The sequence below is a fragment of the Rattus norvegicus genome, chromosome 4 (genome assembly GCF_021556685.1).
Source record: "Rattus norvegicus strain SHRSP/BbbUtx chromosome 4, alternate assembly SHRSP_T2T, whole genome shotgun sequence".
NCBI classification, from domain to species: domain Eukaryota; kingdom Metazoa; phylum Chordata; class Mammalia; order Rodentia; family Muridae; genus Rattus; species Rattus norvegicus.
In genome coordinates, this window is record NC_141537.1 from 126,544,780 (window position 1) to 126,570,366 (window position 25,587).

At 45.0% G+C, this 25,587-nt stretch overlaps 1 protein-coding gene across 3 annotated transcripts in view; it reads right to left on the reverse strand.

Annotated features, from left to right (window-relative positions):
- Nucleotides 1-25,587, reverse strand: part of Adamts9 (ADAM metallopeptidase with thrombospondin type 1 motif, 9) — a 171,609-nt gene that overhangs the window by 9,603 nt on the left and 136,419 nt on the right. For 2 of the 3 annotated variants that reach the window (NM_001429136.1, XM_087657557.1), the window contains 8 exon segments: nucleotides 5,228-5,332; nucleotides 11,232-11,323; nucleotides 13,462-13,595; nucleotides 13,688-13,782; nucleotides 13,884-13,978; nucleotides 14,585-14,717; nucleotides 15,667-15,861; nucleotides 24,299-24,469. In NM_001429136.1, the coding sequence (NP_001416065.1) occupies nucleotides 5,228-5,332; nucleotides 11,232-11,323; nucleotides 13,462-13,595; nucleotides 13,688-13,782; nucleotides 13,884-13,978; nucleotides 14,585-14,717; nucleotides 15,667-15,861; nucleotides 24,299-24,469 (1,020 nt within the window). 3 annotated transcript variants of the gene reach the window in all.

Here is a 25,587-nt window from a genome sequence, read left to right on the forward strand (position 1 = left end):
TTTCCCCCCACCCAGAAGAGAGAATGAGAAAGAAAAGCAGTGCTAATTTAACAATAAAAGGAGAGAACAAAATGTCTTCTCCACTTTAACATTTTTCATGCATTTGATTGTGGGAGTGACTGGTATGAGAATGAGTCCCAACATCATCTCCTGAGTGCTGAGCTCGGCCTGGAGGCAGATGTTGGACCATCTGGTTCTCCCGTCGGGATCTGTAAGCAGAACACAGGATGCTGACATGCTAGGACCATCTTCAGCATCATCAAAGCTAATCTAAGCTCAAACTTTCCTCATCCAGCAGGGGAGAGGCTCTGGTGCACAGGTCTGCAGCGGACGCAGCCTCTTTACAGACGTTTTAGTTTGGTTTGGTTGCTAAGGTTGGAGTTGGCTTTAATTAAGTCCAGGAGGCCTCGGTTTTCTGAAGCACCTGTAAAATGGGCAAACATGTCTCTCCTCATACTTTGCTGTAGTGAAAGAACACGCATTAGCCACCTGGCATAGGACTCGGCCTAACCTGCGGACTTCACAAGTGTTAGCTGTCATCATCATGAAGGCATTTGTGCGTGTATCTGTGTGTGTTGGTAAGCACACTTGGTTTGTGTGTATGTGTGGGACCTGGGACCACGGCGTGGTGTCGTTCTATACTTGCTGAAACAGGGCCTTTTACTGACCTACCCCTCACCATATAGGCTAGACTGGCATACCAGTGAGGCTGAGGGATCTGCCCATCTCAGCACTGGGGTTGCACGTATGTGCTGCTATGTCTAGCCAGTCATTTTATGTGAATTCTGGGAATTGAACTCTGCACTGTGGTGACTATATTTCTCTGTCCTTACAAAGCCACTCTCTGAGGACATCCATAGTGGCCTCTTCTCATCAAATGAGAAAAAGCCTTGGTAGTCATAAGTTGAAAGCAAGATAAAGTTGATATTGGCTTTACAGTAGTTGTACTACGTCCTCCACTGAAACTCTGCTAATTTAGGCAAAACAGAAAAAGTGCGGCTAACCTTTTACTGCCTGTGATGGCACTGTCCTCAAATGACGTTGAAGATGGTCCTAGCATGTCGGCACCCCGACAGCCTCCAGATTGAAAAGCAAAAAACTTCACAGTGAGAAAAAATGGCTGCCATGGAGACAGCTTCTTTCAGAAGGAAAGGGACCCAGAAGCCCTCACTGGCATGCAACGAAACTGGCTTTTATTTCTTTATTACAGGCGAATTCTCTTTAAAAAATAGTTTGTTAATAATAGCCCCAACTATTGCATATAAATTAACTGAATGACTCACTGCCCTATTAGACATAGTTTGTATTCCCAGTTTTCACCAAGTCTTAAATTTTTCCCGGTGGACAGGATTCAGGGAAGCTGATGCCTGTGATTTAGGGAGGGGCCTATCTTTGGTGGAAGCTTGTTCATTCACCTGTCTTTAGTGGAAGGGGTAAGAGGCAAGATTTTGGTAAGAAAATACATAAAGATATTAACAGAGACATAGTTTTAGGACCTAAAATGAAATGCTAGGGTTAAGAGGACACGCAAAATTGACTTTTTCTGAAACTTTGTATAAAACATGTAACACATAATTTTTCCCAATACGGTCCTCAGACAACTACGGACATACATCTATGTATGTATAAACACTGTCCACTTTCCATAGAAATGTGCAGACTCGGGGTTGGGGATTTAGCTCAGTGGTAGAGCGCTTGCCTAGCAAGTGCAAGGCCCTGGGTTCGGTCCTCAGCTCTGGGAAAAAAAAGAAAGAAATGTGCAGAATAAAATGTACATGCATGTGAACCTATGGAATTCCACTTTATAGGTCTGGGTACTTGCTGGAGAGCAGTCCAGGCACATACATGAGATTCTACTATACTGTGTACACACACGTGCAAACACGCATGTTTGTTGTGGGCGTTTCGACAGCACATACTCACACATCCTTGTTTACAGTATATCACTATAATTGCTTTGATTTTATCAAAAGTTGTGATTAACCTCTCCCTGTGACTTATTCATAAATCAAGCCATCATAGGAACAGGCAGACAGAAGAAAGGCGGTAGTCAGAGTTTGGTATCACCTGAGATCTCAGGCCTTGCCTGAGAGCCTTAGAAGTACAAGAGAGAACCTCTGCCTTTGAATGAGAATCTTAATTTGTTTTAGGGGAAGACAGGTGTTAGGGTTCTTTGCACTTCATCCTAGGGAGTGCATTGAAAATGTCCCCAGGAGTGAGGTGGCATCTCTGGCTTCTGGTTGCACTACAGATCCGGGTTGAGCCTACATCACTGAGATCATGCAGTTTTGTTCATGGAGAATGTGTTATTATTAAGCAGGCTTGGAGAAGGGAGGTTTTCACTGAGGGGCGGGACTGCCTGGGAGTGGAGTATCACACAATTCCCAGAGTGCCCCAGGTAGAACTGCTCGTGTGGATATACTATAGGCGTAAATGTGAGACCCAGGTTGCTTAACTTAGGACAGAAGCTTTCAAACCGTAGTTATTGACTAGGATTAGGATATCAGCCTGGAAGACATTAGAGATGTTTAGTTCTGGTTTCTTATACAGGTTATGGACATTTGAGGACTCGGCCTGTAGTGACACAGCAGGTGCCGAGCCCTGCATGTGTTCTCAGTGCCAAGAACAGAAGTGGAGGGGGCTGAATAAGAGGCTGACCATGGTTTAATAAGCTTTGCAGGTGACACTGCAACACGCCCCTCTTCTGAGGATTCTGCTCCAAACAAAGTCACATGGCCAATGGATTTTACTGTTGTCACTAGCAAGGTAATGTTTTCACATTGCCCACCTGCCTCATATTTTCTCCTTCTAGTTTCTAAAGTCCATTGAGTCCATGGGAAGCTAGCTGTATGTGTGTGGATAGGAGATGATATGTGGAACATAGACCGTATCTCTGCAGGAAACTGACCCTCTCCCCAAGCAACTATCAGCTGCCAATAGCCCCTCCTCTCTCCATGCTGGACTTGGGGTTGGTCTGGTTTTGTGCAGGTCCTGTGCACGGTAGACACTGTGAGTTCACAGGGTGCAACTCCGACACTTTTGCTGCAGGTGTCCACAGCATGCGACTCTCACAATGTTCCCACACCTTCTAGGAGATGATCCCTGAGTCTTGGAGGTAGGAAATGTTCTTCAGGGAGAGAGAACACCATCTGTATGTTCCCCCAACCATAACAGTTCTGGAAGTCCTCTGGTCTGGCAGGAGTTAGGAAGACTGCAGTCCTAGCTTCTACTTACTTAACACCTTCAGGGGAGAGAGAGAGAGAGAGAGAGAGAGAGAGAGAGAGAGAGAGAGAGAGAGAGAGAGAGAGAGAGAGAGAGAGAGGGAGAGAGAGATCCATGCTACTCTCTCAGGCAGACTTATTCTAAGGGTGGAACAGCCTTGCACTACTTGACATGTCCATAAGATGGCACTCGAGTTACTTTTAGCCTCTGGCTGAAATTTCAATAGATTGACACAGTCTAGCAAAATTCTAACATATGTATGTATGTATTTATGTATGTATGTATGCATGCATGTACGTATGTATGAATGAAGCATACATATCTTACAAAGATGATTTCATTCAACCACATCTAAAATAGTTAAACATTTCAAATATTGTCATAGAGACATAATGCATTTGTCAAAACATGAACACAATAAAAAATACTAATTTTATTTCCTATAAAAAAGTCTACAGGATCAGGGGTGGGGTGGGGAGTAGTAGGGGAAGGTATCGTGATGTCAGGGCTCAGGCAAAGATCACAACTGTCTCTATTCCATTTGGTGGGAGGGCAATACTTATGATTAAGTCATAGCAATCACGTTGAATTGAATCAGATTTGGGACCCCTGCTTAGCTTTGTGGCAAGACCAGGACCTGAGATACAGGCAGGATTCCAGAAGTTTAAAAAGGAGTCAGGAAACACATCGTCCTGAGGCGCCCTGCGGGATCTCCCCTGTGCCGGGGGTTCAGGGCAGTGCAGACTGAGTGGCTGCTTCATCCTTTGGCTCCAACCCGAGGCAACACACTTGGAGGGTTGCCAAACTCAGCCAGTGAAAGTCCAAATGCTCATCAAATATGGATTTCAGGTAAACAACATATTAGCATTACGTGTCATTATTTGTAGTACTAGTCATTAGGAGACAGGGTCTAGCTATGTGGGCCAAGTTTGTCTTAAACTGAAGGCTCTCCTATTCTGCTTCTCCAGTGCTGAGGTAATAGCTGTGTCCTGGGAACAGACTGTTTAAAAAGATGTAAATCCCCTATGCAAGCTTAAAGAAATAAAAAAAAAAAACCCAAAAAACCAAAAAAAGTGTCATGGTTGACCTGGCATTCTAACTTGCAGTTCTAACGAGGTAGCTGCACTCATCTGGCCGGGTTATTCTGGACTCAGATCTCCTTTCTTCCCCCTTTCTCTTCTCAGGTCACGGGTGCAGTTCCTGAATAGGTACTGGGAAACATCCCATATCTCCAGGAGGCTGGATGCTGCACTGGCCTGAGAACTCAGTGGAAGGGCTTTAAGGAGGAGTTTCTGCCCCACTGTCCTTTAGGATCACCATGGAGACACAGCCCCAGAGGTTTGGATCCCCTCAGCCTAGTCAGAGGGACCAGAGGGTACAATTAAACAGGTGGTTCCACAGGGTGGGTGATTCTCGGGCTATGCTTGTCAACCACTTGGGGGCTTGTTCAGCTACAGAATTGGACCCAGAAGACCAGGGTCCTAGCTCCTGCCTTCCAAATGCTTTGGGGTTGCTGACATGCTAAGTGTACTGGGTTCAACCTCCACTCCCCAAAAGTGGATTATTGTATTCCTAACTTTCCAGAAAATATCACCCCATAACCTCTTCCTACTGGAACTGCAACTGTTTCTGGGCAGAGCAAACCAAACCAAAACATCAATTTTTTCGAGGTTCGAATAGGCAAGTTGCATTTGATTAGTTAAGATATTTGAGCTGTGTGTATGCTAGAGCCCTGCCCCGACCCCTTTTGATCCAGTAGTCTTTCCAGGCGCTTGGATGGCTTCGAATTTAGTAGGTGGGAAAAGCTTCAACCAGTGAGTCTCTCCTGTTTCACCCACCTCTAAATTCCTTCCCGTATTTGTGTCCTAAATTTTCTCTCTGGCACTTTGGGGAACAAAAGTTTGGTGAATGGGAAAAGCATGCCGGCTCTGCTCCTTCAGTACAGAGCCACCGTCTTCATAAGATGTTAAACAAGAACCATCCCCCAAGCAATACAGAGCCTTACCGGCGACTTCTTGATGTCTGAAACGGCATAATTCCCTTGTGATGTCCATCTGGCAGACTCGGTTAAGGACAGCCCGGTCCCATAAAGGTTGATGCTAAAACGGCCCTGGAACACAAAGCCAACACAAAAGACTTTCAGCCCGTGTGACATACCAACCAAGGCAGAGCTGACACATTCAAAGGGACTTTGGTAAGTAGAAGGGTGTTAATTAATTTTGATGGCCGCTAATCATTGAAGGTATTTTGTTGTTCCATTGTCAGAACCAGGTGTGTTACATTCATGATTTCTAGGTAGGGATTTTGTTTACAGATGGTGAAACCCTGGATCACAGTCGATTAACTCCCTCCTGAACACAGAAAGCTCTCAGGTCGTCTTTACTGACTTCTAAATCCTCTCTCAAAGCTTCCTCCTGCCAGCCTCCGTAGCACAGTAACCCCGATGTTGCTCGCAATTATCGGATTCCTTCACGACCAAAATGCCACAGTGTAATTTTTCTAACAAGATCTAGCTGCCAAAGTTTCCCGGGCTTCCAGTTCCCTGGGGCGAAGAGCAAGCACACTCTGTACCAAGCACCGCTGGGTGTGAGTTCAAAGCAGTGGCGCGTTTCCAAAGGTAGCCAGAAGAGGACGCTCTTGGCCTGCTGAAGATAGCGCACACTCCCAGTCCATCTTCTGAACACCCCCCCACCCAAGCGCCCGCGCGCGCGCCCGCGGGCACACACAGACTTAGTTCCGGAACAGAATTCCCAAAGGCCACAAGGGTGTGTGGTCTGGGCCTTTAATATTGATATTTATCTCTAAGGAGCCAGTGCCGTAGTACTAAACCGGTCTCCCCTCTCTCAAAACCAGATCCAACACTGGCGGTTTCCAAGCTGAGAATGTTCTGTGACCCTGAACATGTTCTCAGGATTACTTTCTCCCAGAACTGAGAACCCACGACTTTGAAAAAAGTTAAAACAAAGAGATAACGGAGAGCTGTTACTCAGAACCAAACCTAGTATGTCAGAGTTAACTCCTTCAGCAATGATTAGATAAGAGAGAGAGAGAGAGAGAGAGAGAGAGAGAGAGAGAGAGAGAGAGAGAGAGAAGGAGGAGGAGGAGGAGGAGGAGGAGGAGGAGGAGGAGGAGGAGGAGGAGGAGGAGAGAGAGAGGAGGAGAGGCAAGGGAGGGGGTGACGGAGGGAGGGAGGGAGGGAGGGAGGGGAAGAGGGGAGGGGGGAAGGAGGGGTTAGTTCAGCCCTTTCCAAACTTCAGTTGGTCCATCTTTAAAATGGAAGTTAATGTACATACTTCCCTCATTTACTGTAGTAATGAGAAGTAAATAAAGTTAGAAGTGTAGAAGCTGGCTGTGGTAGGCCCTGCCTATGATATCACTGCTCAGAGGACTGAGGAGGAGGATGGCAGTCAGATCCAGGCCACCTGCATTACCTAGGGAAACCTTGCCTTAAACAAAACTTGGGAGAAATATGAAAGTAAATAAGCTCTCATGTTGTTGATACTTAGTAGAAACACTGGCATCTGTAACAAAAATACAAGTATAACTTCTGTGTTTTCTAAATTTCTAAATGCTCCTGAATTTCCTAACTGTTTCCTAACAAATTCTTGTTTTCTTTGCCCTGGTTTAATGGTAATTACTTAGGGGAGGGGCTCAGTATTACTTGGTCTATGTATATATATTAGCTATTGGTAGTAACATGTCCCTGGAAGTTGACCGTTTTTTCCAGTAAATAACACATCTTAGGTCTTCGGGTGAAATTTCTAAGAGGAGTGCCTCAGAGTTTCTTCTCCCTGCAAGTTTCATAAATAGGAAATAATGACTTCCAAATCCTTCTGGAGCTAAGGCACTACAAATATGACATGGGAAAGAAGATTTCTGCTTCCAGAGTGACCAATCACTGATACCAGTAGGGGTGATGCATCTTCCGAAGAAATGTGGCAATGTCTACAGACAGTTCGAGACACTCCAGTCAATGGCAGGGATGTATGCAACAGCTGGACACCAAGAACTCCATGGGATTGCTGTAAGTAACAGAAGAGTTCCCCTTTCCCCTCAGAGCTATCCGGCCTGCTTCTCCAGGTCCAAGCTGCTGCACTGAGAAATGTTGGAGCAGGTGCAAAAGGTGGATCCATTCCACAACGGCCTCTCCTGCATCTGTGTCAGGGAGGGTAGACAAGTGGCTCACTTCGCCAGCCTACCCATAAAGTAGGTGAAACCAAACTTTGTTTTCCAAAGGAGGCTATGGGATGGAAGGCCTCCCTATACTGTACCTAGCTTTTTACCTGGCAGAAAAAGAGAAGTATTATTAGATAATTTAAATGACCATACTGTGTAGATGTTAGTGCTCCTTATATAGAGTGGCTTTATAACAAGGTGTTTGCGAGTATGGCTTGCTTGGGACTTCCAAGCCAGGTTCCTCTCAGAGTTTTCTGTTGCTGGCATTTTTCCTTACTATTTTCCCCTATTATCATTTATTCATTCATTTTATATCCCAATTGCTGTTCCCCTTCTGGTACTCCCCTCACAGAGTCCCTCCCCCATGCCCTGCCTCCTTCCTAATGAAAGAGTTTGGAGAGAAAGTCTCATTATTGGCCTAGGCTGTCTGGAGCTTGGTGTCTTCCTGCTTTAGCCTCTGGAGTGTTGAGAGTGCACAAGACTGTGCCCAGATTCCACCGGTCACTCCCTGAGCTCCTGGTCACTGTTACTCAGAGGAGCAGGAGCCACCATGCGGAGTGTCCCACATCACAGGTGACCCAGGGCTGCTTGCTTTCTCCCTCCCACTTGCTGTCCACTCCACCTCGCTGCATTGCAGAAGCCACACCTGGTCTGCTTTGTTATTGAAGTCCCCAGAATGTAGATGCTGTGAAGGGGCTGGCATGGAAATTCCAATCCAGTCACTCTAAGAGCTAAGTACCTGAGAGGGGAAGAAACCCTGATGCTCCTTCTATCTCTCTTGTGGAACATATTTGCACCAATAGTCTTGTCGTTGGCATTTAAGAGGCATATGACTTGTAACCGCTGCCTCTTGGTTGGGTGGGAGGCAGGGGGGAATGAGGATATATACTGAGGGTCTGCAGAAAAAGGTACTTAGACCAACAGGGATCCTATTTGTGACCAACAGGAGGGAGTGAATGAGTCAGAACTCAGCCTGTTAACAGAGTGAGAAAGACATCTACCATAGTGGAGATGGAGTCAGACATCTTGAAATCAAGTCCATCCTGTCCTTAGACATCTGTGTGGTTTGGAAAAGTTAGAACTTCATCTCAAGGGGATGGGAAAGTGAGATTCAGTGCTAATGTCTTAAGGGTGTTAAGCACAGCGTCTGAAATACGGAAAACTCTCAAGAACGGCGAGTGATTGACTTCAGGGGCAATGGAAGCAATGCTGAGTCTACCACAGTCAGAGTAAAAATAAACCCACATCCTAGCATCTGCTGAGGTGACGGGTGGGGAAATTTACTCGTACTGAAAAATATGTTTTTAAAACAAAGACCAAGGATGAAGAGGAGGAAACAGAGGCTCAAATGGAGCATCCCTCTGCTTTGATGCCGATGCAACCATGAAGTTGCAGACTACTGCACACAAGCAGACGACCTATAAACCGTTCCCTGGAAAATCAAGTTGGAATAAAAAAAGAACCTCCTGGTTTTCGTAAGTACAGTTAGTGCTCAATAAATTTTTAAGGAGCCCAATAGAGTCTGAAGTATTGTCTGAGGGGAAAATATAAATCCTCTCCCTGGCGTAGACTTTTCCTACTTAGCCATTGCTTCTTATCAGAACTTAGTAAATGAGTTCGTGTCTCTGAGTTATTAAAATAAATGAAAACAAATTACCCTTCATTTATTGAAGAATTAACTTCCCAAAGGATATGCACATAGAAATGAGGAAATCCTGAGACGGTTGAAAAAGGCAGGGCAGGGCCAGCCTCTTAGCCACTGAAATGCAAGCCACACTGACAGGATGCTTGGAGCTAGGCACCCTCTGAAGAACCTGCAGTGCAAGCATTTAGACCCTGGTGATGGAGGAAACACCCTCCAAGCATTAAGTCCTTTGCTGCCTGTCTCTCTCCCATGGAGCACCTGTGCATGCCTCTAAAATGCTTACCGATGTTGTCCTAAAGCTCCAGGCTTACAAAACACTTTGAGAACACTTCTTCTGTAGAAGAAAGTTCACATGAGTTTGGATGAATCTGTGGTTGGGGACAAATCCATTCATCCTTCAGAGACAGGCCTGGGGTTTAGAATGCAGCCTCCAATCCCAATGCCCAGGCTTCTGAATGCTCCCAAGTGGAGAATTCCCAGCACAGCCTAACAACAGTTTTGCAAAGACCTCGGAGGAACCAATGGAAGCAGTGGACTGGGTTTTCTGTCTAGAAGAAGGTTCTTGAAGTTTGTCCTTTGCTCCAAGTGTTAAAGATTCTTGCAAAGACCACTGGCCATATTCCAAAATTAGCCCAGGTCTCCTAACACAGCATTTTCCCAAGGCTGAACCGTGGAAGAGGCAAGAAAGCCAATGACTGTAGAGTGGGCAGAAAGGGCTGAAGACGCCGAACTTGCATTTGTGGTGCACACAACACGAACTGTATACATCTGCAATGGAGCTAGCAATTGGAATCAATACACCTACAGAGACCCAAGCCTCATTCGAAGGGGACTTCTAGAATATCATAGTTGTTTGTTTTATTCTCCTCGTGGGTGATGGGTTCCTTGGGCTCAGGCGTTGTGAATCTCCAGCAACAGAGATGTGACTTGGCTCAGAGTATGTGTAAACTTGCTGAAGCTGTTCTAGAAGCCCAACGTTAACAGAGTCAAAGGAAACTCATGAACGCCTTACAAAATTTGAGACAAACCAGTTCCAATATTTATTTATTTGAAACCATAAAACACCCACTGATTTTTTTTTAAAAAAATACTCCTTCTGAAGTTTTTCTCTATCAATACACATTTTCAAAAGCATACCGAGAGGGAGGGGTTGGAATAATGTAAACTCACTACTCATATGAAATTCTCAAAAATTAAATTAAGAAAAACGGTCAGGTAGAGTAGCTCAACTGTTCAACAGGTATTTAGCATGCGTGAGGCCTTGGGTTCAATCCCAAGCACTACAACCCCCCTCACTCTCTCTCTCTCTCTCTCTTTCTCTCTCTCTCTCTCACACACACACACACACACACACACACACACACACACACACACACACACACACACACTGAAAAGCAACCTAAAACACATAGATGGTATCATGCTACATACTCTATTTCTGATATTGGTTTCTCATTCATAGCCCCATGTGTGTTTTTCTATATTTTATAATATTCAGAATTTATAATGACAAATGGCTATGCTGAGGATCACTTGAAATATTTTTTGTTCCTGTTTCTTTGTTTGTTTGGGCCGGTGTTGGGGTTGAATCTGTGCTCTTGTGTACAGATGCTGGGTAAGCTCTTTTGGGGTAAGGTCTAACTCAGTAGGCTGCCAAGCTCGTTTGGAATTCCTTTCAGCCTAGGTAGGCTTCAAACTTCTAACCCTTTGCCTCATCTTCCCAAATACCTGAGATTTCCGACCTATATCACCAACCTTGGTTCTATGCTGATTTTTTTTAAAGAGTCAGTTCTATCCACGTCTTCTCATTTAGTGACATACTGTTGGTGACAGTTTAAATCAGTTATGGGGAGAATATTTATACCAGAGAAATGAATTTTGTGGATGAAAAGCCCATCTTTAAGCATTATCCAACATTCTACTGACCACAGCATTTGCTCGAGGAGCCATAATTTATTGAATCAAGTCATTGCCTCCAACATCTGATTCGTTTACAAGTCTTGACCACTATACCTGATGCATCTTGCCGAATACTCCAAAAGTATTAGTGAGGCCCTGGATGGAACAATGCAGCTAAACTGTCCCCTGATCGACTGTTCTAGTTCTATCTATAGGGGCAATGGGCAGAGTGGCCTGAGAAGCAGCACAAGTAGAGGGTTCCTGGTAAGGGTAAGGCTTGAGGACATACCTGTGGGCATTTGGCAGCACTGTAGCAGTCCCCAGCGGTGGCAAAAGGAACAGGATGCCCTTCACTTGTCCTTGCAAACTCTAAGTCAGTGGCTGTGGGGTGGGGGATGGGTTAAAGGGAGAGGAAGAAATGAAGGGGGAGAGAAGTAGGGAAGGGACAGGGTATTGATGGAGAGATGAGGAAGAGGAAGAGGAAGAAAGAAAAAGAGAAAAGAAGAGGAGGGGGAGGAGGAGGGGGAGGAAAAGGAGGAGGAGGGGAGAAGGAGAGAAAGAGGAGGAGGAGGAATGGGAGAGAAAGAAATAACTTGAATTATTAGTGAGCAAATGGATCCAGATGTGCTGTGGTGTTTCCCTATTGCATTTGCGGTTCTGAGAGCTTTCCCTGGGCTTTATCAGCACTGACTGTCTGTCTCGGCAGAGTATGGAAGCCAACAAGAGGTTTAACATGACCTTAGAATTGATTCCTACATAAACAGGAATACTTAAGCACAGTGTGATTGAGCACGGGTGAACCTCCTGTTCCCCGGCGTCCCCAGCTTAAGGACAGGGCAAGAAGCCAGGGAAGTATTTCCAGCCACTCAGGGGCCATCCCCAACGTGTCTCCTGTCCTCCTGTGGCCCAAGGCCTATTCTTGCCAGAATGTAGAACAATTAGAAGGCACATCTTGAAATTATTAATGGCAATTTCTCAAGTTCGGGGCTAGCTTAAAGTTTAAAAGGGGGAAAAAGCCACAAAACAATGGGGACCCACAGTTGTCTGTAACCCCGTTACTGCTACACACACACACAGGAGAATCAGCAGCAAGCAAGCAGAAGGTCTGCAGATGGTGGCTCTGGGGGATGGGTAGGGTTTTTGTTTGTTCGTTTGTTTTTATCTTTCTGCCCTTTCAGAAACAGCTCCAGGCCCAACACTTCCCACAGCAAGTCCTGCTTCTGAGGGAGAAAGATCTGGGATTCCCATTCTCAAGCAAAGACATCTTCAGTCACTTTAGTAGCTCTTCGTTGGGGTCCTTCTCTTTTTAAAGTTGTCATTAGTAAATATTAATTATATATGGTGGTGGGTTATGGCCTCTTCACCCACACTTATGCACACACATCGGTGCACACACATGATATCTTTGGAACATATTCACCCCATTACCCTCTCTTCTCCCCTTCCTATGCCCACTCAACTTCTTTTCTTCCCAAGAACTTCACTGTCTATGTGTGGGACCCAATAAGTTTCATTACAGTCATTTATAGTTACATGGGTGAGGAGTTATTTAAAGGGAAACTTATCCATGACTACACCACTAAGGAAATGCCTCTCAGTTGGGTAGGATTAAAGGCAATGCTTGCTACGGGGACAGACTCATGAGCTACCCCTCCACACCCAACCTCTGCCGATTTTTCTTAACAAAGAAACTGCAGACCCACACTGCATCTAGGTCTAATTTGTATAGCTGACAGCAAATTAAAAAAAAAAAACCCTCCATAAAAATCACATTTAATCTAACTTAAGAGGGAACCAGGGTAATATTATGGGTGCAATGTTAATGAGAAAAAAATTAATCCTTCATTGTTTCTGTTCTTTCACTATTCAAGAGAATGTGTTTAGATATTTTAGTTATCTTTACCGGCAGCAATGATTAATGTGGCCAGCAGAACCAGAGTGCTGGCCAGAGTATGAAGTCAGACTGTGCACGGGCTTGTTAGGAAAGGTAATTCTGGATCCATTTTTCTTCCATAAATCAACAATCAGATCAAATTAGTTTTCTGCCTAAGTGCATGTGTGCTTTGTGCTGGGAAGATCCATCTGGAGGCGAATGTGTCTTACAAATGACTTTGCTACAGGGTTTCCTGGCTGCTGTTTCTGGTGCTCTAGAAACTTCTTTCTGCTTTATTGCTTTCTCTGTATAGACACCTGGTGCCTAACCCTTTCATAACCTTAAGGTCCTGATCCCAAGGCCATGCTTACTAGGATGCCACCCTGATTGGTGAAACTTCCAAATATTTATCTATTTCATTTCCTCATTCAACGGAAACCTGACGAAGACAGGCAGCCATCTGATAGGCCCTGGAGCTCCCTACTGAACACAAAGAACAAAGTTTTGGCCTGTTAAGCATATGGTAGGGTTGTCACTCCTGGATCACCTTCTGTGACTTTCCTTCTGTACCTACCTACTCAAAGGACCTGTGTCCCCTGAGTGTCTAGGAGGTGTTCAAGACTGTGGGATACCTCCCTGAACTTACTTATGATCTGCATGCTGGTCAGGTCAATTCGGATTTTCTGGAAACTGGAGAAGCCAGCAGCTGTGTAATCCTTCCGGCAATGGCAGTCATCCCGTCGGCTCCCGTTATAGGGACATTCTGTTGGGTTGTGCAACCTAAGCCGTGGAGATAGCATTCTGGTAAGAATGGGATGGTTTTCTCTAGGAACCTTCAGGCATCTGAGCTCTTCTGACACCGAGCCTCTTACCTGTGCCCGTAAACTTCGGAGAAGTTCTCTGAGTCACCATGGGCCAGCGTCACGTACTCCTTGGGATAGTCAGAATGCATCCCTGCACAGAATACCTGCAAGATACACAAGGAAGGACCCAGCAGAGGCACTCAGAAGGAGTGATACGGTTACCTTACTATGAAAACATTCTGCAAACAATGACTTCAATACTCACCTTTAGTGGCTTTCCCCTGACAGCCAGGAAATATTCCCCATCAACGCTGGCGCTATTGAGTTTTTTTACCTCCTTGCAGTTCTGGGGTAACTCACCTAGGTGACACAAGTCATAAAAATGGAGGCAGTAGTCTTAGATGCTCAGTATCTACCAACAGAGTACATCACACAGTCTGCACTAACTGTCCAAGAGGTAGATGAGAGAGAGAGAGAGAGAGAGAGAGAGAGAGAGAGAGAGAGAGAGAGAGAGAGAGAGAGCTCTTGGTGGGGAGAAGAGAGACAAGGAGAGGGAGATAGCTCAGTCAGTAAAGTGTTTGCCAGGCCAACATGAGGGCTTGGGCTTGGTACCCCAGGACCCACATAGAAAAGCTGGGTGTGAATGTGCACTGTGTAATTTCGGGACTTGGGGGTGGAGACAGAATGAAAGTCTACTGGAAGTCAGTTTAATGAATCAGTCAGCTCTAGGTACAATGAGCAACTTTGTCTCAACAGGAAGGTGGAGAGCAATTGAGGAAGATACTTGAGATCAATCCTTGTCTTCCAAAACCTTGAGCATACAAGTATGGGCACTCACCCCGCACCCCCACATGAGCACATCACACAGACACACAGAGGATTACTACATCTCTAAAACGGATGGACTGACAGATGAAAAGTCACTTTGTCCTCCGTGACAAAGAAGGCTTCAGCTGAGTGACTTACAGTTATAAACATTGTGACAGGTTTTTCTTTCTTCTGGCTTTATATCAGTGGGACATAAGTGGCTGGGTTGATCTTCGTTAGTTAAACACTGCACAGATCTATGCATCACTCCCATGCCACAGGACACTGAGCACTGGAGGGAAAAGGAGAGTCAGGGGGTGGCTCTGGAGCCTGAGAGATCTGAGCATCCGATGACAGGAAGCTTGGAGTCCCAGGCTGTGCAACAGCAACTGGCATTTACTGATTTCTTACTAAGAGCAGCTGTTGTGTTAAGCTTCACATATATACACTTAAGCATTTTATATCCATATATATTTCCATATATATGAAACATATATACTCTACCTCTCTATATATAATACCCATTTCTACATGAAGCATTTATACACATGGGTCATACTGTAGTTATACATACACTCTCCCCCATTAAACTGCATAGTAACCCCATGAGATAGAACTGCCACTACTTGCTTTTACAGAAGGAAGACCTGGGCTCAGATTAAGGAATCTGTTCAAGGTCCTCATTAACTTGGGATTCAAATCCCAACAACTTTCATCACATCACACACTTTTGCCTGAGAGCTTCATAGCCCAAAGCCAGAAAACTGTGGCAACGGGTTTTCCAAATATGCTCATTAGACTTCTGTTTTGTGCCCCGAGTAAACCAAGTCCTCTTTACAGAAACAGACTGGAACATAGAGTCTTTAACAATGGAAGCAAGCAAAATGTATCCTGTGCATCTCTTGCAAGATGTCAGATTTTAAAGGGTTGTCGGAAAAAAAGTGTAGTAAAAATGTAGAAAAAAAAAAAAGGAAAAAATGTAACGTGAAACCAGCCACAGAAATCTAAGTGCTTTTGATATATTAACTCACTTCATCTTCATAGCCGTCCACTATATAAATGAAAAAAATGGAGGACAAACCTTGGTGAATTGCAGTTTCCTTGGATGAAGCAAGATGAACTTTTAGCTTGGATTTAGATAACCAGTTCTCTTCCTATCAGCCATGCCAAGTTGTAAGCAGGCAGGAGGGTTCAGAGAAGATTTGAGGTTTTAGAGTTGACAACCCAAGCCCCCTACTTACACTGCCCCAGTTACCAACTCTCCAGGTGGCCGAGACAGGACAGTCCCTCAGGTAGCAGGGATGGACGCTGGGAGGCTGTGTGCCTGGGCAGTTCACTGTGGTTTGGTAGCTGTATTCGTAATTCTCCTTGCCCGTATAAATCTCACTGCAGGAGACCAGCCTTTGCCTGTAGCCCTTTCCACAGGTCACTGAGCACTGAAAAGAAAGGGGTCAAGAGGGGACATTTCAAAGATTTCCTATGACAGTCACAGAAGGCCTCCATCCTCCACATCGAGTTTGCCCTCCTGTGGAAACTGCAGAATGCTCTCTCTTACCTATCTTCTCAACCCTTCACCCTTCACCTCCAGCCACAGCAAGTTCCCCAGGACACTTTCCAAACTAGGGCTTCACTCGGCAGGCATTTCAAAACCTTTCTTTCTCTGGGACTCCCGGAGAAGAAAAAGATATCCATCTGCCACCAGACTCCCCCTTCCTGGACCTCTAAGACCATGTTGGAAACCCACCAAAAGTGGAGGGGGAAAGGAGCCTGCAGTTGACCTGTGAGTCACATTCTCAGAGGCCCTCCATTTAGTCCCCCGTTCTCTGTGGGGCTCTGCTTTGCACATCCATCTTCCCCCAGTTTCTCTTTTCTCTTTAGCTACCAATTAGTATTTGGCCACCAAGCCACCTCTCTCCTTTCTTTTCTTCTAAGTCATGTCATCATGTGACTCTTATTGATTGTAAGTATATGGCAAAAATGCAAAGGACAGGCTAATATCCCAGATAAAAACAGACACAAAATTATTAGTAAAATACTTGCAAACTAAATTCTTGAACATATCAAAGATATCATGACCAAACTGGCTTTATTCCAGAGACACTGAGGTGGTTTGACATATGCAAATCCATAGATGCAATTCGTCACATAAATGGACTCAAAGACAGAAACCCTGAAATAAAACTAACAAGGCAGTAAAAGACCTCTACTGTGGAACTTTAAATTACTGAAGAAACAAACAGAGGAGGATGTCAGAAGACGAAAAGACCTCTCATGGATTGGATTTATAGTATGAAAATAGCCATCCTACCAAAAGCAATCTACAGAACCAGTACAGTCCCCATCAAAATTCCAATGTCATTCTTTTAGGAAAATAAAAATAAAAATTCATGAAAGCACCAATGAGCCAAAGAAATCCTTAGAGAAAAGAATAATACTGGAGGAACCATCACCTCTGACTTCAAGTCATACTAGAGAGACACAGTAATAAAATCAACATGGTACTGGCATGAAAACAGACAGGTAGATCAATGGAGTAGAACAGAGCAGTGGTTCTCAACCTTCCTAACACTGCAACCTTTTAACACAGCTCCTCACGTTGTGGTGACCCCCAACCACAAAATTATTTTCGTTGCTACTTCATAACTGTAATTTTGCTGCTGTTATGAATCTGATATGCAGGATATCTGATATGTGACCTCCCCCAAGGGGTCACAACCCATAGGTTGAAAACCACTGGGATAGAATATCTACATATAAACTACCCAGCTATAACCTCAAGATCTTTGACAAAGATGTCAAAAGTACACATTAGTTGAGAGAGCAGCCTGCACAGAAGACAGTGCTGAGAAAACTGGATTTCTATAGGTTAGGTAACTGAAACTGGACCTCATCACTTCCTTTGCACAAAATCAAACCCAAATATCTCAATGACCTTAATGTAAGACTCTAAACTCCACAACTAATATAGGAAAAAATAAGGAAAAAAACACTCCAAACTTTAGACATAGGTAAAGATTTTCTGACCAGTCCAGTCATTCAGAAAATAACTCCAACAATCAGACCCCATAGAATTAAAACATTGCACAGCAAAGGAAAGACTTAATTGCATTAAGGGACAGCCTATAAGGTAGGAGAACATGTTTGTCAGCTATACATTTGACCAAGGATTACTAAAGATATAAAAGTTTTAAAAATTAAAAAGACTCAAGCAACCCAATTAAAAATGGCCTCTGGATCTGAACAAATAATTTTTAGAAGTATTGTCTGGGCAGTGGTGGCACACACCTTTAATCCCAGCAATCAAGAGGCAGAGGTAGGTGGATCTCTGCGTTCAGGACCAGCCTGGTCTACAAAGTGAGTTGCAGCACAGCAACTTTGCAGAGAAATCCTGTCTTGAAAAACCAACCAACCAACCAACCAACCAACCAACTAACCAACCAACTAACCAATCCACCTACCTACCAACCAACCAACCAACCAACCACCAACCAATCCAACCACACACCCACCCACTCACCTACCAACCAACCAATCAACCAACCAACCAATCAACTAACCAAGATAACAGCAAGTAAAATGTTTAGAAAGTGTTCAGCATCATTTGCTACCAGGGAAATGCATATTATAAGTTTTTGAGATTTCATCTCTTCCTGTCAGAATTCCTACTATAATATAAACAAATCCTGGCAAGTTTATAGAAATAGAGATAGCTTATTCACTGTGGGAGGTAAACTGATGTGCCTACTATGGAAATCAATGCAGAAGTTTCCCCTAAAACCAAAATCTAGAACAACCACGTGACCCAGATATGCTGTTCTGGAAATGTACCCAAAAGACCCTATACTCCAGTACCCAGACACTTGCATACTTACTGCAGCTCTGTGTACAACAGAGAGGAATGGGGTCAGCTTAGGCGTTCATAAACTGAAGAATGGATAAGGAAGATGTGGAGCAATATTTGTTTGTTTATTTTATGTATGTGAGTACACTGTAGCTGTCTTCAGACACACCAGAAAAGAGCACTGGATCCCATTACAGATGGTTGGTGAGCCACCATGTGGTTACTGGGACCTGAACTCAGGACCTCTGGAAGAACAGTCTGTACTTGTCTTAATCACTGAGGGACTGAGTTTGATTCCCAACACCCACAATCATCACTGGAACCGCAGTTCTGTCGTGCCTGACGTTCTCTTTTGGTCTCATTGAGCGCTACACTAAGGTGCCCAGCCTCACACAGATGCATACATATCTACATAATTAAAAATAAAATCTTTAAGAAAATACAGTGCAATATACAATGAAACTTAATCCAGCCATTCCTAAACATGAAGTTATTAAATTGCAGGAAAATGGGTGGAGTGGAAAACAATCTGTTAAGTGAGATAACCCAGACTCTCTTTCATTTGCAGGTCCCAGCTGCTAATTTTTACATATGCATGTTTATGTGGGAGTGAGTATGTATAGAAGCCAGGAACCTAGAAAGGGACCATCACGGGGGTGGGGTAGGGTGATTGAGAGTGGAACAGGGGAGGGGGTACTAGAACTTGTGAAAACATCAGGAGGGATACTGGGGTTGCATGGCTTAAGCGGAGAAGGTGGGCAGAGCAGGGAGATGGGAGAGAGGATGGTTTGAGGGGTAAGCCAAGGGCATATGAAAAAGGTGCAAGGAAGTGTGATACTTGGTGAGCCGGTTAAAAAGTAAAACTAAAAATACAAAGTCTAAAAATGGTATCCTGAAAAGGTGGGTAAAGCTGACCTCACACACCACAGATAACAAGATGAAATCTCAGTGATGGGGTGGGCTACCTCCCTGTGAATTTTGGTCAGGGAGATTTCCAAAACACCGCTCACCCCCACCCCAAACAGTACAAGCAATTGTGGCTGATTGCCACATATCGACTAAAGGCACCGGATGCTTTGACTGTAGGACCTAGGGAAACCGAGCTGGGATTGCACTGGAAGTTCCCTCCCCATTTCCACCATGACAGAATGTGCTCTGCAGGTGAGAGAATTGTCAGCAACAGTTTTACTCGCACACTTCCAGTTTGCCACTTGGGCAGTGGTGGACGTGACACTCTGTCAATTGCCTCCTAAATAATTACATTTATGTCCCTGGTTTAGTGCTGCTGTCAGCTCTGGTGAGAGATGCTTCTTTTTTGCAGTAATTACAGAGACACATGACTGGGCGAAGCTGAAAATAAGACTGTTGGGTGCTCAGCCACAAATGAGACATCCTATGACCCCCTTCTGCACATGTGCGCGGCTCAGGGAAGATTGTGGAAAAAAGGGCAGAAGGGAAGGAATTTGAGAGCCAGAGGATGAAGAGTTTCTTGGAATTCTGGAACCTTCTGGGCATGGTATGGCTGTGGCACTCTTGAGTGCACAGAAGCTATGACAACCTGTATTAGAGTTGCACAAGATTGTGCCAGTCAGCCTCTGATGATGGACGGAAGAGCTCACAAGCCCCACCCCTCTCTGAGGAGCTGTACAAAATTAATGGTTGGTGAGAGAGAGAGAAACATTTTCTATGGTGGTGTAGTTTACTTCAGTAAATAACGTCTTACCCATGCTCCTTTAAGCAACACTAATGAAACTCAACCACATATCACATGTATGCACACACACACACACACACACACACACACATACACACACACACACACACACACACACACACACACACACACACACGGTAAAAGAAGGACTAGCAGGGAAGGGAGGGGATCAGTGGGGAATAGGAGGGGGAAAGAGAGGGTAATTGGATGAAATTTTCATAATGAAGCCCATTTTAGTTTATAATTAACATGCGCTAATAGAAATAATAAAATAAAACTAAGTTACAGCCATGTCACTCAGAGGACACCTCTAGGTAGTGTCATTGAGTAAGGGCCATTCTTTGTAAAGGCACAGCAGAAATGCAGAGTGGGGTCAATCTGTATACCTCTTCCCCAGACCTTGGGCTCTGTAGGACATGAGAGGAGCTCCTGAATAGCATGTCACATGCACGTCATGTTTTTTGGGGGTGAGGGACCCATTATCATTAATCCCTAAGGATATTTAAAAGTCATCATGTCTGCCTGGCACCTCTTGCCCTGTCCCTTTAAGCCACTCCATTTTCTTTTCCTTTAACCTTTCTGGGTGGGCCTTGAAGAAATCCTAGCAACAAGCTGGAAGGCAGTGAACCAGAGACACGCTGAGCGTCCCTGAGCCCTCCCTCCCAGCTGGCTGGAGACCTGGAAATGGGCCATCCTTATTTCTTCCTTCTTTGGCTGCCACTCACATGCTGGAAAGACCCAGCTGACTCCTGGCCAGGGCACTTCAGGCTACCCCAGTGTCTCAGTGCAGAGCAATGTTGACAAGCTCTGCCTAACTGAGCTGTGGGTGTTCTAGAGGGTATGACCTCATGCCTTTGCGGTCTCAGTCTGTACTGACTTCCCCAAGGCTGTATACCAGAGAAGGCAGATGCTGAGACCCCAACCCCTATAAATCAAAAGCAAAAGCAGCATGCCCAAGAGCTGTGCTTCCTAAGGAGACACACATTTGCTGACAAACCTGGTCCGCAACTACGGTCAGAGGCCTCGGAACCCCTGAAAAGCATCCAGAACAACTCGACACTATGGGTCGGTTGACAGCCATGATAGGGAACAGTTGACGGCTTCCAACTTCTCCCATGCTGGATTCTGAAGCTGTGTGGTAAGTAGACTCCACATGCTGTGGCCTTATGTATAAAGCTCATCATGGGTAACTTCATTGTCTAACTTGACTGCACCAACAAAGGAATGCAAACTTGCTGTGTTCTCCAGGACTGCATTTCAGACCTCCTGTTGAGGAGTTACACAAGTTCCTTTCAGCCCTCTTCACATGTCTGTTTTAGGCCCCACACACTCAGGTGGGGTGAACGTTGAGCAAAACACAGAGAACTCTACCAAAGCAAAGGGCCCAGAGTCAGGGAATGGCTTCCAGTGGCTCTAGCATCTTCAAGCACAGTTTCTAGAAGGTGTTCTGGGGCCAGCCTTTCCCTGCCTACATCCTTGCAGTCCCTGACCCTGCAGCCCCTGGCCCTGTGCTGTTGTCCTTGTGTTTGTCCCCAAATCTGTTTCCAATTGTTTGCTATAAAATATGCAGGTTAGCTTTCAATCCATAGCATACTTGAAACTCTGTAGAAAGCTATGTCCCAAAAGGTGCTCTTCTGGGCCTGAGGAGACAACTTGGTGAGTTTGCTGTGCAGTTCAAAGGAGTTACGTTTGGTCCCCAGAACCCAGGCAGAAGAAGCCAGAAGTGGTGGCATGCACATGAAATCCCAGCACTGTGGAGGCAGAGATTCATGGATCCTTGAGGTTTCCTGACCAGCCAGCCTAGCCTACTTGGTGACTTCTAGTGTAATAAGACACTCAGGGTCCAAAACCATGGAAGAGAGAAATAACCTTTGAGGCTGCCCTCTGGTCTCCACATATGCTTAAACACATGTATACATGACTATGCTCACACATGTACATGTACACAAAGCCATTCTTTCTCTCGTTTGTTGATGATTGAGGCTGCATTAAAACTACAGACAGGTACATCATGACTCTCAGAAAGAGACCACAAGTCTCTCGGCATAATAAAGCCCCATATAAGAGGCTAACCGAGAGGAAGATACCAGTATTGACTGAGTGGGAGGCGTAGCAACTACAGCCAGAAGGAACCAGAGCCAAGAAGAGTCTGCTAGGAGGCAGAAGGCTGGGAAGGCACAGAGACAGAAAGACCTGTGGATGGACAGAAGGAGAAGTGTGAGGGAGAGCTCTCTGCTTCTGAGAGCCAGGGGAGGTGAGTCTCTTGAAATAGCCAGAAGCCCATGTCTGACAAGGAGCAGAAGAACAAAAGAATGAGAAGAGAGGAAGTGTATCCAGACACCCTCCCCAAACTTCCCTTGCTGGGATCCGAATGTTTGGAAGCTATGCCTTGAGCCAGTCAATGAATTTTCTGAATGCTCATCTGGACTCACCTGTTCCTAGGTGGCAATTGTATAAATGTATATCCTAATGTTCTATCTTTGTGTGTGTGTGTGTGTGTGTGTGCGTGCACACGCGCACGTGCGCACACACACACACATACACACACACACACATGATCACAGGCACAAATGTAGCAGCTAAAGTTCAATGCTGGATGCTTTTTCTATTTTGAAAGGTTTCTTACTAAACCTTGACCTCACTGATTGGCTAGTCTGGATGGCCAGGGGGATCCAGGGAGGACTCTCTGCTGCTGCCTACAAGGTCTGCAATTGCAAATATGTGCTGGCATGCCTGGCTTTTTACATGGGCCTTGGGGATCTGAACTTAGGTTCTCATGCTTGAACAGTATCCACTAAGCCATCTCCCTTCACTGTTTAAGGGCTCTTCTTGCTGTCTGGAGACACATGAGACATATCAAAGTAGGGCTTTTTACTCTGAACTCTAGACCTCAGATATATAAGTGTGTGTTGTGGTCAGGTCCAGTGCAATGTCCATCACTTTGTAATGACCCTGGACTCTACCTATCAGATACCAGACATATCCCTGTCAGAGTTGTGACAACCAGACATACCTCCTAATGTTGACATCTTCTGAGAGGACAAAAATCAGTGCCATAGAGTACAGGGTCGGGGGTCATGGTTGGGAAAGACTTTTTGGACCAATTTGAGTACAGACACAGTTCAACAGGCAGCAAATATATCACTAGAGGCAAATATGTCATTTGGGGGGGAACTTTCTGGTCTATGTGGAGAGACCCCAGGTGAATGTGTATGTTATCTACCATTGCTATCCCCTCTACTGTGAACCAAGGTGCTTCTACTTTGAATGTCTGTGTTCTTTTGGGCAATTGCAATGTTTTTGAAGTTTAGATGTTTTAGTGCTTTGAAAACACCATGAAGTTTGAAGATCAGATAACCATGCTGTTATTGGTATTGTTTTATTACTAACTAAAGGTATCTATGTAGGCATTGTCCTCAAGAGCCCATGGGGAAAAATAAGGCTTGAGAGTCACTAGATATCACAGAACATTCTTTGGTTTCGCTGGGACCAAGGTGCTTAAATGGTCAACCCACACTTGGATGGCAGAAAGCATTTGGTTTTGCCTAAAAATATTTTCAAATAAAAATATTAGGCCCCCTTTTCAAGTTAAGAGACCACATGTCCAGACTTTTGTCCTTTTTTTGAGAATTCCAGTGGGGTAATGGTGAATGCATGTTCATGTACAACTATTATCACCATAAAAGAGTGTCTGGTCACATGGGCCAGCCCCTTACCTCTACCTAGCATCTCCCTACACTGAAATATTATTTTTTTTAGTGTGTGTATTGAAGTTCATCTGTGTGCACATGTCACAGGGTGTATGTTGATCAGGGGACAACCTTAGGTGCTGGTTTTCACTTTCCACCTTGTTTAGAGACAGGGTTTCTATCTTTCCTTCCTCTGTGTACAAGAGGATATGCGGATCATATATTTCTAAGCATTCTCTTTCCTTTACTTCCCATCTCCCAGTAGGGGTGCTGAGGTCACAAATGCTCAAGTCATGATGTCCAGTTTCTATATAGGCTCTGGGGATTGGAACTTGGGTCCTCATGCTTGTTCTGCAAACACTCTTATTCACTTAGCTTTCTCCCTAGCCTCAAGATACAATCTTCTGCTAGCACTTAAAGGCATCCTATGAATTATTAGCCCCTGTCATAAGTCCCTTTTTATCTCTAGTAAAAGGAAATCAAGGTGACTCACAGAATGCAGAACTCAGGGAACTTGGCATTGGGTGAGAACCCGTGATTTTCAGAAGCAGACCTGGAAGGTAGGTTTCCTGTCCCCTTTACTCTGTTGCTCCTACACTGAAGGCATCACAGATTCCCCAGGACAGTACCTCAGACCATTCTCCTGTGATCCACACGTACTCGCAGGGCTGTAGGCTGCAGCTCTCACGGTCTGGAGGCCGTTGGTCTGAGTCACAATGTGCACTGTGCACTTCACTTTGGTCCTCTGCCACACATACCACCTGCCGGTACCGGGAACCTTCTCCACACGTCTTGGTGCACTGCAAGAGACAGATGGGGGTGGGGTGAGATGACGACTCACAAAGCTTCAAGCTCTTATGCTTGCAGTTGTTCTATGACTTAGCTACACAGCTGTTAAAATGTGAGCGCTCTAGGTGTTGACTGTTCCTATCTAGGCACCTGACAACTTTGTCCCTAACATAGGGATCGTTTTCCCATGCATGTCTGTCTGAATGAGGAAACAAAAGGGTGAATGAATGAACACCAGGTTGGATGAGGCTCTCAAGGTATTTTTTTTTTTAAATTCAACACTCACTTAAACACTAAATCCATGGTCAGGGATGTAGCATAGCGGTAGAACACTTGCTTAGCCTGTGTAAGACTCTGGGCTCACCCTCTATTGCTGAAGAGAAAAATAGGAAGTAAAGGAGGGAAGGGAGAAAGAAATTGAGAAAGGGAGGAAAAGAAAAGAAGAAAAGCACTTTGGAGGCTGAGATAGGCAGATTGCTGAGTTTGAAGCTAGCCTGCTCTATGTAGCAAGTTCCAGGACAGCCAAGGAAACTCTGTCTGAAAAAAGAGGGGCAGGGGGAGGATGAAGAGGAGAAAGAGGAGGAAGATGAAGGAAGGGAAGGGGAGGGAAGGGGGGAGGGGGGAGGGAAGCATGACCTCTTGCAGGTGATCTGCTCTCAGCTCTAGTTTCTTAGCAAATATTCACCCAGTTAAAATTGAAAGTAGGTCCTGATGGACAAGGGTGACCATAATCGGGACTTCCCTTGTTCTCAGGAAGGAGCTGTTTGAGCAGGAAGGATGGACAGTAAAGAGGGACACGTGGGCAGTGTGAAGGGGCAGAGACTATCATCTCCAAGCCTTAGCTGCAGAACCTGGAACAGTTAGAGCCTAAGCCACTTTCCCTGCCACACCCGCTTACTTCCATGATTCGCAAAGGGAATCAGAACATGTGGAATGCTTCCTTCCAACAGCAAACTCCACTTGGAAGGTAGACTTCTGTCATCTGCTTGGTCACCAAAGCCTGTTCAGAGCTTTACTGTTACTTGGCATTGTAAGTCTGGATTACTTCAGAAAGCTGCAGGGGAGAGTTGCTGAGTCTTTTGCATGGAGATTGGGTGTCTGTTGCCCTGGCTCATAGAACATCAGCAAG